At 34.8% G+C, this 20,925-nt stretch overlaps 1 protein-coding gene across 1 annotated transcript; it reads right to left on the bottom strand.

The window, feature by feature from the left end:
• Positions 1-10,013: 10,013 nt before the first annotated feature.
• DTHD1 (death domain containing 1) lies at positions 10,014-20,925 on the bottom strand. The gene is given in 9 exon segments (XM_088056467.1): positions 10,014-10,251; positions 10,253-10,362; positions 11,504-11,798; positions 12,353-12,517; positions 13,380-13,549; positions 14,340-14,456; positions 15,169-15,505; positions 16,608-16,782; positions 20,655-20,925. Coding segments are annotated over 9 exon segments (1,878 nt in total).

Raw genomic sequence — 20,925 nt, 5'->3', positions numbered from 1 at the left:
TGCATCTCTTGACCTCTAAATCCTCTAAGATGGGGTAACTCATTAGAAGACAAGTGAATAATGTACAGTATTTCAGGAGTTTCTCTTCCATTGTCTTAGCGAAATGACTTTTAACATATTGATTTTAGGTCTGAAAATACAGAAAATAGTATCTTTGTAGAAGCTCTTCTGTGATATCTGCTGGCTGAATTGGCACTTGCAGTGTGAAACTGCCATGTAGTAATACTAATCCTGGCTGGAATCCTTCCAGTTCTATTGAAGTCTTTCAGTTTCTGATAAATAATTAGTCTGCTCTGGCCATAATCTGACAAAAGGATATTGTCATGGAAGTCATACTATCAAAACTGGACTCCTAAATAGAGTACAAAGATGAAAAAGGTTATATATGGATTTTAACATATAATAACAAGTTGAAGAGGCACCGTTTTTTTTCCACTTGGGAAGATACAGCACAAAAGGGAACAATGGGAATAATATTCTTAATGGGAACAATGGTGTGGTATGTGTTCAAAGGACCAAAAAAGGCAAGTCAGGTGTAGACATGTGAGATTTCATATAATGCTTTGAATAGTCTGCTGTCAAAGGGATATGCCCACTGTGAAATAAAGAATTTATATATGTAATGAAGAGTTCAAAAGCATATGATTTTTTTTTAAAGTCTAAGAATAAGGTTACAATAGTAATGATGAAGTCTTTCACGTAGACTAGAGATAAGAATAAAGTCTTACATTTGCATTATTATGGAACAATTTTTCTTATGTTTATGATATTTGCATTGTTCAGGGGGAAAGGGTGGAACATGAACTCTGCTTTTCTATTCTTGTGAAATTTACTATGATTTATTATAATATTACAGTAGATTACTCATTCATAATAAGTCTTTTGGTAATCTCTAATAATACATGAGAAAGTTGAAATTTTTTGGAAGAATTGCAAATACTGCATTTCTATAGTTGACAGCTTTCTATTTGTATTGGAGATGTTCAAGGACTTCTTGTGTCTTCAGGTTAAGTGCAGAAATATTAGGGAAATTGGGAATAATTCCAACTGAGCTATTTTATGCCACTTTCCTGAGTGCCCCTGCCTTTTCAGGGGCTTACCTCACTGTGTTTAAGACCGGCTCACTGAAATGAGCTGTTGAGAAAACCTGGAAGGAGCCTTTCCTCTGTCTCTCCCACCAAACTGCTCTGCATGTGGGCTCCCTCCCAATTCACTTGGGAGAAGCTTTTAAGTTGAGATTGGTGCTTGAAGATGACTTCACTATAGAGCTATGTAAACCAAACTTACTGAAGGCTATCTAAAGAACAAAACAACTCATTTTTGCAAGGGGCTTGGATGGGATACTGATTAAATACCATCTTCAGTTTTTTAATTAACGTCTGTTGTATTAATCAGTTTACTGATCCTGCTCATTGAGCCCTGTTTCACTAAGTAGAGAATTTGTGTTTTAAATGTTGAATATGCAAAGTCTGCTTTATGCCTTTGCACTTCATCTCAGATGCAGTTGGCAATCCATCCTGTAACAATGTCACAAAAAGAATATTTGTTTTTCTTCCTTTTTATTTGACTAACCATTCAGTACTTAAATAACAAACTACTGGCTTCAGTTAGTCAAATTATAGTTGTCTAGGTGATTTCTTTCTGAGCAACTGGCTTCCTGTTCTAGCTCCGTTTCCTTTCAGTTGCCTTCACCGTTTAGCAGAACTACGGAGCTGCACCTTTTCTTTAGAGTTAGAAAACACACATTCTAAGCCATAAAGCTCAGATATTGCTTTTCATCCTACATGTTTTTTTATAATCAATAAAAACACATAGCACACAAATAGATTTGTCCCATGTAGTTCTCATTCTTTTCCATATTTTCCCTGCAGTTCAGTGAGTTTAAATCTCACTAAGGAGGCCCTTTCATTTAGGAGAAAATATCTGATTGCCTGAAAAACAGAAAACAGTGTTGATAGTAGTTAAAAAATTGGACTTTCCACCTCAATAGTTGAGCCATATCAGCCTCTGACTGGCATTTACTATTCAGAAAAGGTAGAAGTTAGGTATTCTTCCTTCCATAAGGTTGGAGAAACAGCTTATTTGACATCCCACTAGGACTCTCCTCTGGAAAATGTCTCTTTGGATCTTGCTAAAGCTTGATCTTAATTTACTTTAGCCATAAAGAGCTATATTTTTGGGTCTCATTGCTACTGATGTCATTCAGTTGCACAGAAGGCCACACATTGATTGGTCTGTTTTGTCTGGAGGTTTTCTTTACAGCCCATTAACTTTTGAGGGTGAAGAATCTCTTCTCTGACCAAAGAAAGTGTTTCTTTATATAAGCTTGCTGGTTGATACCTTACATGAAGGGAAATACACACATCCCCCATATTGCATACCCTCCTCATGCCAAGAGTCCCTGAGGTCAGTGAGACCTAGACAAGGAGGGTGCTTCAGTGCCTGCCTGGTAGAACAAAAGAAACAGTGGGGAAAGGTATAAGAATATTTGGTCTGCATATGTTGTTGATGTATTTTTTTGTTAAAGTGTGCATTTCAAATATGTTTTTCTGTAAAAACCGTTTGTATGAGTTGGGAAAGTGTGCTCAATGCTAGCCATATTTTTTTCAGGAGATGAAATAGCAAAAAAGTGAAAATGAAAGCTGTGAAGGTTACATAGAGTAGCTAGGTAGGAAAGCACAACACAGAACTGGTGGGAGAGATGAAGAGGAAGAAGAATAGAGGAAAAGCCAGCCAGCTCAGCTTTGCTGGGCCACAGCAAGACTAGTTACTCGTTTCAAAGTGCAAATGAGAGTTTCTGCAAGTAGAGAAAAATACCCAGGAGACCTAAGGCATTCCTCAGAGGAAATGAACATCAGGTAGTATATTTAAAACTGTTAGTATTTTATTCTACCTTACTAGTAATTTTTGGTATATAAGTGCATATTATTGGCTTTTTACAAATATTAAAATGAACGTTATACGTATAAGGTTAGAAAACTTTGTTGTATTAATATAGTTTCTTCTATTTCTGTTATTGATGAAACTTAGAAATAGTGGTATAACACATATATATATGTTAGGTTATAACATGATATTCAAGCAAGAACTGCTTTTGTTTATATAACCCAGAGACTGAAAAGATAGTCAGAGACCCACCCCCCCCTGCTTTCTTTGATTATCTTATCCAGATGAAGACAGCAGTCCTCCAAGTCCTCCAAGGGAGGAATTTATTGCACCTGTTGTCAGGGAGTGTAAAATCCAGCGGCGCCAAGATGATTGATCTACTGGGAAGGGGGCAAGTTAAAAACTAAATAAAGGAACATCTGAAACTAAAGAAGAATGTCTGAATTATGTATGAGTATTTATGAATATGTAGTAGGGTTCTGTTTTTAAGGGACAATCCTTTGTTGGTAAGGTGTGCTGTCTTGGCTGAATGCAGAGACACCTGGCCTTATTTGTGTATTTACTTTATCTCCTCATTGTCTTTCTATGAAACTTTCTAAATTCTATATAAAAAAATATGTGAACCTCGTTTTTCACAGTATATTTAATAAAATATGTTTTTATTTAGTCACTCGATTAATGCTTGCTAATAATTAAAACTAGATTTTAACATGGCAAATTTAATTTATCCTTACTGTTCAATTAATGTAAACAATAATCTCAAATTCCTGGGAGGAGAAAGCTGAATGCAGCTTTCTTTTTCTATAGATGTTACTGAAGTGCTCACAGTTCTTACTGCCTTGCCCAAACGGTGTTGAACATATAGCAGTAGAACGGTTTGTGTTCAAAGTGACCTTAAAAGTCATGTTTTTTTCCACTCCCCTTCCATAGAAAAGAACACCTTTCACTAGACCAGGTTGCTGATGGCCCCATCCTGGCCCTAAACACCCCCAGGAATGGTGCATCCACAACTCCTCTAGGCAACCTGTTTCAATGTCTGATACTGTGTGGAGTATCCATGCCTTTATAGAGGGCTTTTACTTTTTAACAGTCTCTTCTGCAAGTATTTTTCAGCCTTTGAAATACATGCACTGCATTTTTTGTTAGACAAAGCTGCCATCTTGTGGCAGAACGTTGGAAGTGGTATCAAGCAGTTTTACTTCCGGTGGAGAAACGAAGTCGAATTTTTAGCAGTATTTCCAGTATTGTTTGTCGTATCATCATACGCTGAACCATGATCCTCATATGCATACATACTGAAGATACCTGATGAGCTAGCAAGTGAATATTTAGTCCTTAAGAGAAGGCACTTATGACAAATGCCTGATAGCAAAAAGTGTTCAGCATTGGGAAAAGTGTGATAATTCTTTCCTCTAATAAGAAGTCAGCTTACAGTTTCAAGGCCTTCTTTATTAAAAAAATAAATAAAAAAAAATGTTATTATCTTTCATTTTCAGAGAAGGGGTTAAATTACTCATGTATTTGTCTTACATCTAAAAACTGATAACCTAGGATGAGACATTAGTGACTAGATGATAAAACTAATTAAAGCTATTCCTATTTATCTTTAACCTTGCAATTTTCTCATTTACAGTAGCAATTTGTAAATGTTGCAAATATAGGACCTCGATAAATAAAATACACAGACTATATGTATCACAATTAAGATTTGTCAGCAAGACATACAAGGTTTCTAAACAGCCTAAAAATGAATAAAGTTTAGGTCAATAACGTTTTGATTAAGATTAATATTTAGATTTTATATTATTTGATTAAAGGAGAGGTGAAAAAGGAAAATAATTGGTGCATGAAATCGGTATCAGAAGAATAACAGTAATTAATTGTGCACAGGTGGGCTTGAAAGAGGCATCTGTTGCACGTTGCTGAAGCAGTAGGGAAGTCACAGATGTGACAGCCTGTGTAATCACAATATGTGTAAGTTCTAAGGAGTCAGCTTGCTCTCAGAATTGTTTTTAACTGACTTTTGCCTTTAACAGAAATCAGTTTAGTGTTTAGATAATTTTTTGGTGTGTTTTATGAGGTGGATTGCAATGTAGAAGTAAATAACAGAAGATGGTAAATTAAATATTATTTCAGTAGAAACACCATTATAGAACACCAACCTTGCTCTTGCTCTGACTTAATTTTTAAGACTTTTAAGTCATTCTGACTTCAAAATTAGGTTAGTGTTATTCAGCATTTTGGAAAGAAATGAGTTTTTAGAGATTGAAAACATGAATAAGGAATGGCACAAATACTTCTCGTTTACTATCTGTACCTTCAATACAAAACCTTAGTAAAACAAACAAAATGTCAAAGCCATACATTTTAAAATTTTAATGAAAAAAGTTCTTTTTCCACATTTGATGGTAACCTAAAAGACTCCATTACAATAATAGATTGACAGATTTTGTTGAGGCAACAAATCTCATAAATTCCAGAAAGAGATTACATGTTCACAGGAGCTAACACTTGTATGTATCTTGTATGATATTCACAAGAATGAAAAGTATTATTGGAGAATATAAACGCAGAATTAATAGCTAACAAATCTGAAAATAAGAAGTTACCTCTGCCTGTACATTAGGCTTTAGTGTGAAGAATTTCATAATTATTAATACTGGACATAAAGTAATCCATATATTATACAATGATTCATATGATTTTGATTTAATGAATAATTTCTAATGTTTAAGATATGTAGAAATATTGTGTTGACTGAGTATGGCATGTGCAAACAGTTTAAGTCCTCAGAAATCTATCTTACTTTTCTGTATAAGAGATGTTCACCTTTATCAAGCAAGGACATGGCTATTGTACCTGGCTTTAGTAAAGAGGTTGAAAATAAACAAATAGTCTTATGTTGACTGATATCTCTGTCACTTGTTCTTTCCAGAAGTATCATGGAAATATTCATACATTTCAACAAGAAAAAAGAGAAATTAGGCTGTGAGTTGCCAGTGGTTCTGTCAAGTGAACACCTTATTTTGCCACTTTAAATGAAGTTTTTCTGAAAGATTGCTTCTGCCACTCTTCTGCAAATAGCGAGACAGGAGCTGCTGCTTATCAGCCGACTTTGGAAGGGTCTTTTTCCAGCAGCAAAGCACCTCATAGATCTGGTGTGTGAAATTATCAGGGCACTTCAGCCTAAGAAGCTGAACTACGCTCTGTCAAACAGGTAAACATAAAGCAAACAATGATGTATTATCTTCTGCAAGCTCTTCTGCAAGCCAAAGCAGCAAGTTGTCCCATAGGGCCTCTGAAGAGCAAAAATTAGTGAATAAATCTTCCTTTTTTTGAAAAGCTTTTTACAGCTGGAGGCTCAGTAGGTAAACCCCCCTACTAAATAGGGTGTGTTTTATACTTTGGTGAAAACATCATCCCATCTCCTTTCCAATGACATTTTGGTAACTGCTCTGCGGTACAAAGTGAATTTGGTCAAGAACAGATTCAGCAATGATCTATAATTTTGGGAACTGAATGGGGAAAGTTAGCAATTAATAAAAAGGGTTTCAGTATTTATTGCAACTGATCCATCAATTATGCTGGAGCTTTCCAGTAAAACTGAATTTTCTTATACATAAAATTATATGATGTTCAAGTATTCCACTACAACAATATCTTACAAGAGCTTTTGCATTTCCTGGTAAACAGATCTTTTTTCCTTTGACTATATCTTAATGTGTTAACTATTTCCTTCCTGATATGGCGTTTTCAAGTGTCAGTAAGAGCTGAAACAAATCTTGGAATTAAAAAAAATAGCAAGTATAGCTCTTTTTTATATTGATATTAATTTAATGGTTGTTTTCTTTCCTGATGAATCAGAAAAAAATCTTTTTGTACTTTGTGGACAGTGGATCAGTTTTTCATGCTATTAAAGAAAATGTGTTGAGGAAAGAGAAATGATTATGAATAAGAGGTGAGGTGTATGACTTGGGAGTGGATTGCAGTAAAATCTTGGGGATTTAACTCAGCATTAAAAATTTGTTCTACTTACAAAGACTATTTTTGTCATTATTAAAAACCAATTAACACCATCAGCAAGTATAAAACAGTATATAGCTATTAAAATAAAGAAATTAATAAACTTTTAATCTATCAAATTTATTTATTTATTTATTTATTTAAATTATTTGTTTATTATCTCATAAAAAGTTCATCCTTCATGCTATTTTACAAATGTTTGATTGATAGCATTATGCCATAAGTGATGTATAGAAAATCTGTATAGTACTTCTGTAAATGCTACAAATTCTAATTTTGAATACTGCATTAACTTTGCCTTCTTTTCAAGGGAAAGAACAATTTTTAGGTATGTAGTAGCTATTGTTAGGTCAGGTAACTACACTGTATTTGCAGCTACAGTTATTCACTTTACATAGTTCAGCTTTTAATAAAACACCATGAAAAATCATTAAAATTCAAAAGATTCCTTTAGAAGGTAAAAAGTTTTCCCTGTTTCTTCCTCTAAACATTGGAGAGGAAGAAAAAATACTTTGTCCTGTTTTATCTAAGGCTGAGAAAGACTGAAGTCTTCTGGGCTTTAGTGTTGTTTCCTACTGCATATAGAACAAGAAATTACTTATGTAAGTATTGAGCACAAAAAGAGATTAGTTTGTATGGAGTGAAATTGAGATTTTTTTTTTTATTTTTTTATTTTGAAAGTAAAATTATCTTCTGTCAGAGCCCATGTTACGTTTGTCACACACATTCAGTTGTATTACCTGGCTGTTTATTCACGGCTCTCCCAAGGAGATTTGCCTGAGGATTATTCACTGATCGTCTGTTTTTCCTTGGGGAATTAAGAGCATTAAACTCTCACTGGAAAAGTTATTATTTTCTTTCTGATATACTGAGCATTATGGAGCTTATCTTAATCACTTCTATAATACAGACTTTAAATATTGTTCAAAATTTGGAGTGTCTCAAATGTACTGGGTGCACAGCCATAAGGTCAATATATTCATAACCATTACCTATTGTGAATTAAACAACTTTTCATGAGGTCTGTATGCAGTCATCCTGGGAGGTGATTTTGGTATCCACAGGATGCACAAATTACACACTGCATAGTGGTGCAAAACCATCCTGTGCTGTACTGCTCTTGGGGGTTGGACTAGGTGACCTTTAAAGGACCCTTCCAACCCCAATTATTCTAGGATTCTATGATCTGAATCTGTCTCGTTTTGCATGCTTCTACAGCAATTCTGTCATTGGATGTGCCCCAATGTGAAGACAGAATGACATGACTAAAAACCTCTCAGAATAAAGGGTATTTAAAGCTCTTCCAGAAGGGGGCATTGCTTTTTTTCCAAGACAGTTTTCCCTGGTTTTGTTTAATTACGCATTTGTATTTAAATTTATTTTCATTCATTGATGAGAATTTACCACCTCAAAGGTCTGTATTAGATTTTCAAAGTTATTGTAGATGAACTCAATTACCCGTGAGCTGACTTTAATCTGAACCACTTTATGCTACTTAGTGTTAAAAAAGTAGTAAAAATTATAAGAATTGAAAATTAGTATTGTCTAGAAATAGTGTAATAGCATACAATGCATTAGATCTAAAACAGTAAATTGCCTTTAAAGATTAAGTGTCTGTGGTGAAGTGCTGAATTCACCCACGGTTCAGCTGCACCGGCATGTGGTCCTGCTGTTCTGGTTGGCAGGTTAAGTAAAATACTCTTAGCAGCCAAAGCAGTTTTCTAGTCTGGAAGGCCCTTCAATTAGCCAAGCAAATGCCTTTCTGAAGCAGGGAAGAGTGTGCTATTCTGCTGTTAGACAGTCATTAGACATAAAACTCCAGCAGAATGGTAATTTTATAATGTCTGTACGTATTAGAGCAATCTATTTTTGCAAAGCATTCCCTGCCAGTAACATTGAGGTGCTCTGTCAAATGGACCTCTCAGACATGACCAGACTCCAGCAGCACATCAAACAGGGCAGACAGAAAAGGAGAAATTCCTCTTTTACCTCCTTAGCCCATTGTGTCACATAAATATAAAATCTTTAAAATCAGTAGATTTGCACACACATCCTTGACATCAGACCTAATGCACTGTATCTGACTTGTGTTCAATGCAATAGGTTAGAGGAACAAGTGTTTTCCATTGCTGAGGAAATGAAAGCACAAAAAATAGGAATCATTAGTGAAGATCAGATTACTTCTGTAAAAATACATGTTTAAAGTAAAAACTGATGTGAATTGTTTCATACAAAGTAAACAAAGACTCTTTTGATCACTGCCAGCAATATATTTGTGAGTGGATAATGAGGGCATATACATATAAAAAATGACTTATGATTGTATAGTTACTGCCTTCTCTGCAAAAGAAATTTAGGTGGGAATTTTACAGAAATGAGTGAAAGTGTAGTATTCAGAATGGGTGCCTTAAAAATATTCCATCTATCTTTGTCATGACCAAAATCAGACATTCCAGATTCTTTTAACTATCATCTGGAAAAAAAATAATTTTGTTGAGAAAAGTGTAAAGACAATTAAAAATTAGTTCAAAAACAGAGACATGCTACTGTTTGTCACCAGAGATTTAGACTGTTTCTGTAGATATTTTGATATTAAAATATATGCAACTTTGATAGTAATAGCTTAGTGGCAGCATTTTGTGCAGTATAGTATGCTGGTATATAGGCTCTTTGAAAAGTTTTCAATGAGATTTAATTGCAGAAATATTAAAGATTAATTTATATAGCATTAGCTTTCACCAGAGATGGAGATAATTGCCCATATGACTGTACTGAAGAGGCTAATCAGGAATAATAGTATAATCAGGTGATAATTGGAAGACAGGTGACACAAACCATTTAACGATCCTACAATTTGCAATTCTGTGCTCCCAAGACAGTGAAACAAGAATGATATAACTGAAACTTCACTAATAATTTCACAATGCTGTAACAGCTGGGGAGAGTAGATAGGTGAAAATTTTCTGCCAGAAATTCTTCCGTACTTACTTGGATATGGATCCCTCCCTACAGCTAAGAGAAATTCTGAGAATGTTTGTACATCGATGATGCACCAGAAGTCTTGTGTGTATTTGTAAATCAAAAGTCATACCAAGATCCTTTTTCTAATAAATATATGGTAAGGCACAAAGGGAAAGGTCTCTAATGTTACCAAGTGAGAAACGCCCCCTGGGCAATGTTAATGCTAATTTGCACAGTGGAGACTGGTGTTGATATTCATCATATGGTAAGGTTTGTTCCCATTTCTTTGGTATCATCTCCCTGGTAATTTTATAAAACACTGCTGTTCCTGTGTAATGAGGTGAACTGTGGTTACCAAATTCATCCACTTCTTTAATTTGGAAGCCTTGGTTGTCTTTGTGAATGAAAAATCAGTCTGTAGAATTTGCTGAAGTCTTCTCTATTCTCTGCAGTCCATATAATAAAATGTTTTTTTAAAAAAATGTTTTTACCCTGCATTCAGATACATGGCATCTAAACAAATTCATTAGCATGAGTCAAGTAAAGGTAATCACACAACATTTGGTTGTTTCTTGGTTGCTCTTTATCATAATTGCTTTTTTTAACATCTGAGGTCAGCTTGCTTCAGTAGTAGGCATATCTTTGTAGCTAGCTTTTTTAGCCCTTTAATAACTAGCTTAAAGGATAAATGGTGAAGTCAGTGCTACAAGTTGAAAATTAAGGAACAGAAAAGGAGGTATGTACATAACGAATAAAAATAAAAGGGTGTTGTGAATGGAATTAGAAGTATTTGCTTTCTGGTTATTCAGGATGGATGTCTATCTGTAGCAACAAAATGAATGGCAGCAGAGGGGTAGATGCAGTTTTAGGTTTTCTAAATCTATTTATTTGATACATCTGTATACACTGTCCTTTGTGTATATAAGCGGATGTCTCAGGGGCTGGAGACTTCTCTTTTTGAGAATATTCCTTTCTTTAGATTACATGCAGTTTTCAATGGGAGAGTTTATGCATAAAATGTTCAGAGGGCCAAATACATATTTCTATGTTCCCTCTAAATCAGACAGAAGACACTATTTGCAATTTTGGGTGAAAAGCTTTCAGAGGCTTCTTATCACTTTTCCCTTTAAGCAAGACTCTGAATGGTGGCAGCCACTATGTGGAATTTTCTAGGCCGCTAACAAATGGCATAACTCATCACCACAAATCACAGTGGAACTCACAACAGGCAATATTTTGCCTTAGTTTCTTGCTCACTCTAAGTGAATTTACACAGACAAAACAGCAGACAGAAACCCATCCTTTTAAAAGAATTCTTAAAATACTGTATATTTCTGAGGGACCAGGTTTCACAGAATTCACAGGCGCTTAAGAGATATCTAAAGATTATCTTGTTCAACTCTCTTGCTCAAAGCAGGGTCATTTAGAGCACGTTGCTCGGGAGCTCGTTCAGGTAGATCATTTTCTTTAGAGCTGGAGCAGTTTCTCATTAAGCTCCACATTCCTTTCTTTGACCAGAAACAAAACACTGAAATAACTAAATGTACTGTGACTAACTACCAGTGTTCCCATACAGGATTTTTTAATAGCTGAGGTAATTGATAATGTTCATACAGATGCATGAATTAATTGCCTTTCCTGAAGCAGAAATGTTTCCTCTAAATCTAAAATGAATTTGCTCTCCTTGTCTTAATGGGAACTGCTGTGTAGGTTCTGGGGGACCAAAATAACCCTCCTCATGGAGATTTTGAAGTTCATTGGTCAATTCTTTGGATGCAGATAGCAAAACTACTATTTTATATGGATTTTCTCTTTTCTGATACAGTATCACATTAGACATGGTGCTTTGGAGAGCTTCTTCCAGAGCCTGAGCAAAGAGGAGAAGATACATATTTTCCAAAGGGAATGACAGGCAAATGACCACAAAGCTGTATTAAAAATAAATAAATACAAAAAAAGGAAAGAAAATTAAATTAAAAGGCTTTATTTTAAATAACTTTATCAACTGCTAATAATTTATTCTTAAAAATAATATGGGGCTCAGCCTCCAAGAGAACTTCTGCTACCTATTCATCCTTGCTTTCAACACATGAAAAGGTGGAAATCTGCTTGTGTTTGTAGTGTAGAATATATTGACTATGTAGCTGTGATTTCAAATACATATGAATTTTACATGAAAGTAAGATAATATTTTGTAATAAGAATTTAAAAAACATTATGTTTTTTTAGTTAGAGACTAAATCACATTTGCCAGTTAAGACTGATATCTGTATTTCCTGTTTTAAGTTTTTATGTACCACATTGTGTACATTCTATAAATGAAAAAGTTGGGGTTTTTTTTTGTAATTGTGAGCAACAAATCTAAGAGCAAGGTAATGGTTAAAAATGGATGATTTCTTAGCACTATTAAGTTCCACTTATTTGTAAACACAGAACTAAATATTTCGGTAAATAAAATTTTGTTAAATTATTCATACATTACCTTTCTAAATGCTCATTGAATTCAAAAGATACAAGCCCATTCTGTGCATTCTGGATAATAACATCATCAAACACCTTCCACCCCTCTTCTTTGTTTCCATAACCTAATTATTTCAAAGTATCACTGAGACTGTCCCCACTTTTTCTCACAGAAGCGCTCACAGCCCTGGAAAGTCAAGTAATTACAGAAATAATAAGATAAAAATAGTTCTGCAGAAAGAACTAAGCTTGTGTTTGTAGCTGTTTTCTCCTCTGCTTTCCTCGATGACTTTTTCTGTATCTGGAAATATACTCCAGAGTATGTGAATGATATAATTATGAAAAGATTTTTTTTCAATTCTCCAGAAACTGGTGAAACTTAGAGTGTTTTTTTAGGAGTCCTCATGTTTTAATGTTTTTTTTTTAAGACATACCGAAAAGTCTAAGTTTTAGAAATATTGTACTTCATGCTTTGGAAAAATCTAGACCTTTATCTAGTACATAAAACTGATTTATTATGAACCACTGTGCCATGCATTTTGACTCAGGCATCCACTGGAATGTGTACAAGTAGAGATGAGAAAATTCAAAGGTCAGACTCAAATCAGCTTGGTGTGTTATGAACACAGAATCTTTAAGTCATGCCCATTTTTTGTGTTCAATGTTTAACTTTATTGAAAATGTCTCAATATATCTTGCTGAAAAAAGCTCACAGTCTTCATTTTGACTCCTGCTAGAAATGTAGTGGTCAGCATATTTAAATAAGATACATCAAATACTGTATTATTTTTTCTGGTGAAGCTATAGCATGGAAATTTTGAGGGTTTGCTCTAGTGTTTCTAATAAAGCTCATAGTTTTGCAATCTATATTAAAGAGCAAACATATTTTTAATTCAAGAGATTATAAACCAACAGCTGTTAAAATTAATTGATTTTGATGTTGTAAAAAGTGGTGAATTTGAAGTGAGGTTCTTACTGAGGATGGTATGCTGCAGAAACCCTCTTTACTGTAGCACTAATGGCTCTTGTATCCTGTCTCATCTCCTTGCCTCTTCTTGTCTGGGTTTGGAGGACATGGTAGAGTAATAGTGACCGAGCTATTAAAAGGTTGAGCTGAAGGATGCTGGACATGAACCAGTGTGCTAGTAGATATCACTGAGTGAAACATAACATGTCTTGCTTTCAATGCTGAAACCAATGATGGCTCAATTGGCTGAATCTAAATATAGAAAGAAATTGTACAATCAAGTTGCAAAAAAATAAATCTTCCATTACATGCCTGGATTTTCTTGCAAATTGATTTATCTTTTGGAGTTGGCTAGGCTATAACAGAAGTCAGACTCCTCTCTTTAACCCAAGAACAACCTAACCAAAGTAACAGCACTTCATACAAAGCACAGAAAAATGCTTGAAAGTCATAAAAAACTGGAACTTTTATTGCCTAAAATATTTATATTGTTTTGTTCCTGATCTGAGTTCAAGTTTTGAAACACATGAGCTTCCTCAGATTTTGAAAAATTTCTGAGACTTTTTCTAATCTGTATTTTTTATAATTTTAGTTTCTCCATACTTCCAAATTAACATCTTAATAGGGAAAGGGAGAAACATAACTGAAGCACAGTTTGAGACTAAACTCAGCCAAAGACTAATACATGATAAAAACCTTTTGTTGCGCTTGCTGGCACCAAGGATGAAGTCAGTGAGAAAAATGTTCTCACCACTGGGCCAAGCAACTAAAGTTATGAGTTGACACATCTTTATTGAAAATGACTGTATTTTCTGAACTATATCAAACAAAGGTAGATAGACCTTTTTAGCTAAATCTATGCCTGACATGTGGTTTTAACAAAGCTGACAGGAAATCTGCGTGTACAGGATGTGAAGCTGCAACCACTTTTTGTAGACTTCTGATATTGGAAGAGATTGCACTTCAACATCATTGGCATACTGACTTCAGAACTGATCAGATAACAGGCTTATGGAACAAGTATCACATATTTCAAGCTTACCTTTAACTGCATAGGTGCTGGAGAACTGAATGTTTCTGGATGGTAACAGAAAGAGATTCTAGAATCCATGTTTAGCTTTTGTAAGAGTCCTGTCTTTGGAACAGTAAATGTTTCCTTCTTTAAGTATGACAATACAGAAAAAACACCTAGATGATAAATTTTCACTTCTGCAAAGCTTTTCTGAATAAAAAGAATGTGGGGTTAGAATATTGGAGGGAAAGGAAGCTGTGTTTCACAGTTTGAGAAGGTAACGTTCTCTATAGAGCAAAGTATGAAATGGAAATAAATTGAGTATTATTGCCACCTGCATGCCCAGCTACGTGGGGATCTCTAGTCATCATGTGATGTCATTCATATTCCAGTGTATGACTGGGGTGAAATGAAATAAACTTATAAACTAGGTGATGAATTTGGTCCACCACAACACTTCTGCATTTAAAAAGAGAACCATCCTGTGTTCATTTTAGATAGAGTCTGTACTTGTATTAATGGAACTGTGTTACTTTGTTGTGATCTAAAAGCACAGTGATTCTCCCTAACTTTTACTTTTATCAAATAATGCAATGCATTACATGTATTTATAATAATCATGAAATATGACTCAACCATTTAGTATTGTGGGATCAAGCATTTGCTTAACATTGGAAGTGAAAAAAAGAATATTATTAAATACTATTTTTCAAATAGAATTAGTGCTTTAAAAAATGAAAGAAAAATTCTGTTTAACCACACATAGTGGGCAATATGATTTAATAATGACAACTTGAAAAATTCCAAGAGACTTAACTGAGAACCTCAAATGCTTTTACAAGGCTTTGATGAGAGAAACCTTATGGTTTCCTTGGTATTCTTGCAAAGAAACAGGAGTTAAGTAGTTTGACTGAAAGTTCAAATCAGTCACCTTCACTATAATCTCCCGATAATTTCCTCTGAAGCATGAAGTAAATGGGATTGCAATGTTGATAGGGAAAAGTAGTTTTTCATAATCATAACATTCAATACTGATGACATTGCTGACCAGCTCCTCAGAATCATCCACCACCAAGGAACTAGTGTCATTGAGTATGTTACATTTCAGATTCTCCAGAACAGTTGCAGGGGCTTTAATAAAACAAGCTATTTCCTCTACTTCCTGTTTATTTTTACCACTCCATTTGACTAGAGATCTATTTAAAAAAAATAAAATTGCATTTTGAGTGGGGTAGTGTATTGTATTTTTAATTAAATACTTCAATGATGTGCTATAATGAAGCATAAGAAGATAATTCAGAAAAATATTTTTATATATAAATGAGAAAATAATGAAAATTTTTATGTTTCAGAACATTAAAAATTACTGTATAACTTATTGTAGTCCTTTCCTACTGATTTCAAACAATTTGAGGATCATTGACTTTATTGGCTGAGACCCAGTTCCTCTCTGGCATAAAAAAAAAAATATGCAAATAGAAACTTAAGAGTTTACTTTAGACCAAAAGGAAGTATCTTCATTGTGCATGTTCAAATTGTAAACTGCTGTTATGCGCATGACCAGCAGATGTTCACTGGATGTATATTGAGTTTCTGCACCCACACATGTTAATAAGTTAATAAGCAATAATTATGTACATCTATTCCTAAAAAAAGGAAGAATATATGCTTATTCTTTGTTCATCCAGTATCTAGATTTTTGTACTTCTTCTGAATCACTCACAGAAAGATTCACACTAGTAAGATCATAGGTTTGTGCTGAAGATGTGAAGGTACTTAGGTATTTTCTAAAAATTTCATTATTTTTTTCCATTTTACTGTCTTCCATTTTCTCTGTCAGTCTGTGCTCTTCACTTTCTAGCCCTTTTAAGTTGTCCCGGACTACTTCCTTTTTCTCCTGTTCAAAACTGTTTGTGATGCTTCAGTCACAAATGCCTGACAATGTCCCAGACAAAATGTCTTCCTCACTGTTTGTAAGAGCATCCTGAAAAGACAGTTCTGGAAGCTTTTCAGTAACAAAGCTACCTCCATGAAATTTCTCCTTCCCATTGCACTCTTTTTTCTCTGTAAAAGAGACCACTGATAGGTGGTGTTCATCATCTTCCTTTTTCATTGGGGATTCTCTGCCAGTGTCCTGTTCTTAAGGAAATTGGCTTTCCTCTAAGGATGCAATTTTTCCTACAGTTTTAATTTCACCTGTGTGGTTTTGATTAACATTTTGATTTCTGTCTTGTTCAGGGAAGGAGTTCTTTGGAATTGCTGACTCGGACTGGAAGATGCTTGCACAGAGTTTGTTACTTCTCCTTCTGAACAACGTACATCTGTTTCTCTAGAAGCATTTTCAGCAGTCTGGTTCTGAGAATCTTGTCTGCAGCTTGCAGCATAAATTTATTTTCTGCCTCTTGAAGGTGTGAGATTGTATTTATCAAATACTCCTTCACTTTCTGCAGATAGTCTATAATTCTATTGTATCCTGAGGCAACAAATAAATAACCAATTAAATTTTACTATGAAAGCTAGACAAAAATGTGAAAACTATTATATGCATACTTATTGAATCCCATAGTACCATTCAATATGTGAAGCACACTCTGTTTCCTGGCCTCCATTTAATGTTTTTTCATATATTGCTATTCAGGTGGAGTCAATTTCTAAAGAACTAAGTATAGACAAGTACATTTTTGTACTTGTCTAAGAACAACTGTGTGTGTATTTGTCAAAGTTTTATTCTGGCAACTCTAATGAACACTTTTCTAAAGATCAGACATTAGCTAAATTCTTAATGACAATCAATCCAAAGCATGGTATTGATTGTCAAATCAATTTGGAGAGATCTTTAAAAATAAACATTATATTTCCTGAAATTGAATCCTGCAAGATTCTAATACATATGTCTCTAGCAAGGCTGTTATATATGGACCTAATTTTAAACTCAGACCTTAGCAGCTCTGAATTTTTTGCTATGAAGAATAGATGAAAACACAAAACCACTGACCTGCATATAATACTGAAGCTCAGCAGTTTGTAATATCCAGTTATAGGAATGCTGAAGGTTGCCCTTGCATGTAATTAAAACCACTTTGTGAAGAAGAATCCACAAGAAGCACACAATCACTATGTGACATTCATGTAAGATTCTAACTTGCATATTTTATGATCCCTTCTTTTTCTAATCTTAAACCTCTTTTTAAAAATTATTCCTGATACTGTCTCCAAGGATTTAAAATGTATTACTTAGAGCTCTTCCTGCATCTTATGCTGTCAGCCCCTATAACTGGAGAGGTATCTTCATTAGTTAGATATATTGCAAACCTTGGAAAATTTTTTGCTTCTTTCTGTTTGCTGCATGAGATCCTGGATAATTTTGTTTTGCAGGTTAAATCTCATGCAAGTCAGTACAAATAAGACAATAGTACCACACAGTATGGTATGCTCTCCACTTACAATGTACAGATACACACAAGGAAAACAGAAAGGGCTGCTACGAGTCTTACAGGAAGCCTTTGACTTAACATTCACTTTTTCAAACAATGTCATATGAGGTATATAAATACCTCAAGGTTTTCAGCTTGGAAAATAATTTTATTAAGAATGCCATCACATAACAATGAGTAATATTATGTGATCTAGATAGACCTCTCATCTCTATTTACATCTGATTAATTTAAACCAACAAAAAATACAGTTCAGAATAGTTTTTTTATTATTTAACTTGGTCTAATAATTATTCCTTTCTAATACTTTGTCAGTTTCCAAGTGACTTGTTAGACTTTGACTACATTTGGAAAAAAATAACGAAAAAGGGAAGAAAATACATTTTTAAATATAGTTTACACTGGTAGTTTAAAAAAATATATATTATTTTACTGTTTTTCCACAGACACTTCTATAGCAGTGAAAAAATTCTAGACAGTTTAACAGGACTGAGAAATAAAAGAAAAAGATTGGAAATAACAGAGCTTTGTTTGGAGAAGAGGTAGTAAAAGACCACTTCCTAGTTTCACTGTAAGGCAAAGTTCAAGCTTAGGCAAAACTGACAGAATTTACATTTCCCCCCCTTAATTTTGCATTTTGTAAAGAAAACAAACAAAAAAAATCCTCAAACAAATTGTACAACCCTTTAAACTTCCCTGAAATTAAATTTGAAGATAACAGGGTAATTCAAAGCAATGGCATTTTCCTATGCTGTAGATGTGGCTAATATGGGCAAGAAAAGGTATGGCCTTGTAACCATATACGATCCAATTGTGTCACATGGAAAGACACATTTTGCATTCAATTACACTTTGCTTTCTGTGCTTTTTCTGATGTTTAATAACACAGCTTTAGAATACAGAGGTAGTTTATATGTAACTGTCTCCAAACCTCTTTGCTGAGTGAGTGGTTTAAGGGAATTTTTCAGGTGAGAAATAGCTGTTTTTTGGAAGGAGAATGGTTCTTAGAAACCTGACAAAAAAAGAATTAAAAAAAATCACATAAACCATGAGGCCAGCAGGACAGTTAGCTTGCTTGGAGCCTAGAAGGAGGCTTTTTAAACCCAAGTGTTTTGTTATTATTACAGACTTTATAAATATGTAGATCAAGACTCAGAAACACAAGCATAGCTAAATACTTCTGTCTGTAATCACTTTCTCTTTGCATCATAAAGTCATCATAGAATAGAAGAACAGTTTGAATTGGAATGAGATGATCTTTAAGGTTCTTTACAACATTCCTTCCTGTCTTGGGCAGAGACACTTTCTTGTAGACCACGTTGCTCAAAGTCTTATCCAGCCTGTCCTTGAACACTTTCAGGAATGAGGCATCCACAAGTTCTCTGCCGCCTTCTCCTCCTTCTGTGTCTCATTGCTCTCTAAGAAAAGAATTTCTTCCTAACATCTAATCTAAATCTCTCCTCTTTTAGTTTAAAACTGTTTACTCCTGTTCTAGCACTATGTGTGATAGTGTCCATATTAAAAAAATCACTCTTCCTCTTTTTTAAAAGCCACTTTTAAGAATTAGAAGGATGCAACAAGGTATCCCCTGAGCCTTCTCTTCTTCAGCCGGAACAGCCCCAACTCTCTCAACCTTTCTTAAAAGGACTGATGCTCTGATCTGTCTGGTCATCTTCATGGCCTTCCTCTGGACCTGCTCCAACAGGTCCATATTCTTGTGCTGGAGACTCCAGACCTTTATGCAGTGCTTCAGGTGAGGTTTCACAAGAGTGGAGTAGAGAGGGAGAAACACCTCCCTTGACTGTTGGATACTCTTCTTTTAAGGTTTAATGTTGATACACCTTAGATAGAAATGTTAGTTTTCTCTTCTCCTTTGATAAATATTTGTTATTATGTTGATGTCCACCTACTGCAGGACTGAGCTGAGCATGGAGCAAAGCCCCTGTGAAAAGATATTTAAGAAAGGACGAGAACACCAGAGAAAATTGAGGACTGAGGAAAAAAGAAAGTGTGAGAACCAGCCCTGAAAACAAGGTCAGAGAAGAAAGAAGTTAGTGCAGAAATGGGGCAGAGATTCTTTTGCAGCTCATGCGAGACCAGACTGGAGCACACAGCCTGAGGAGGACCTGATGCCAAGGAAATTAGATATACCCTCAAGAAATATCTGTTTACAATCCAGTTTTTCCTGACAGGAACTGCAGACCATGGGAAGGACCCACAGTGGAGTATGGAAAAGTATAAGCAGGAAGGAGTGTAGAGGGAACTGTTATGGACAGACTTTTGCCCTCATTTGCCATTGCCCTGCACTCCTCGGGAGGGAGAGGAGGTAAAGGAACTGGGAATGAAAGAGTGAAGTTGAGTGTGGAAAAAAAGAAGGAAAAGTGGAGGAAAGGTCTTTTTTCAATGTTTTGCCTTTGCCTCTCACTATCCAAATCTATTTAAATTGACAATAAATTAAATTAATTTTTCCCTAAATTAAGTCTATTTTTCCCATGATGGTAATTTTAAGTGATTTTTTCTGTATCAACTCAGGATTTTTTTCCATCTTATTTTCTTTCCTTTTCCTATTGAAGAGGGGGTGGTTACTGGGTTGGCATCTGGTGCCTGGCCAAGATAACCCCACTAAAGTAAAGTGTACATAAAACTTTGAACAATTCTGTTTAGTTAATTTTACTTCTATAATTTTTGATCACATAATGAGAATTATGAATTTCATATTGAATCTCATAGAATGGACTCAAAACCTACCACAGTGTGATACAACTGTGGGAATATTAATTGATTTGGTCTATGAAATGCTAAAAAATGAACATTAAGCATATCATAAGCATCATTAAGCATATCAGACAGCAGACCTCAGCATCTAATGTACCCAGTGTGTCTGCTCACAGACAAGTCCTTCCATACTTGCCTGGACTTCCAGTCAATTCTTTGTGTTTATCATGGAGAGCACTCAGCAAGTGGCAGGTGTCTTGAATAATTTCTGTAACATTTTCCAGCTGCTGGCTGAGAGATCTGCTCAGCTCTTTTGCTAAAGAGGTCAGCCCAAGCACATACTCCTCCAAACCTCCTTTATCCAGGTCACTTGTCAGAAGCGTGTCTCTCCCCTGAAAGTTCAGGTAACCGATTTTTCCTAGGTCTTTCCCTGATTTCTCTGCAGGTGTAATCTTACTTTCAGCCAT

This window comes from Pseudopodoces humilis, chromosome 6, assembly GCF_049639895.1.
Source record: "Pseudopodoces humilis isolate 2021_Gansu_Grassland_sample_001 chromosome 6, ASM4963989v1, whole genome shotgun sequence".
NCBI classification, from domain to species: domain Eukaryota; kingdom Metazoa; phylum Chordata; class Aves; order Passeriformes; family Paridae; genus Pseudopodoces; species Pseudopodoces humilis.
The sequence above is the reverse complement of the archived record's forward strand: the minus strand, read 5'-3'. Positions and strand labels throughout refer to the sequence as shown.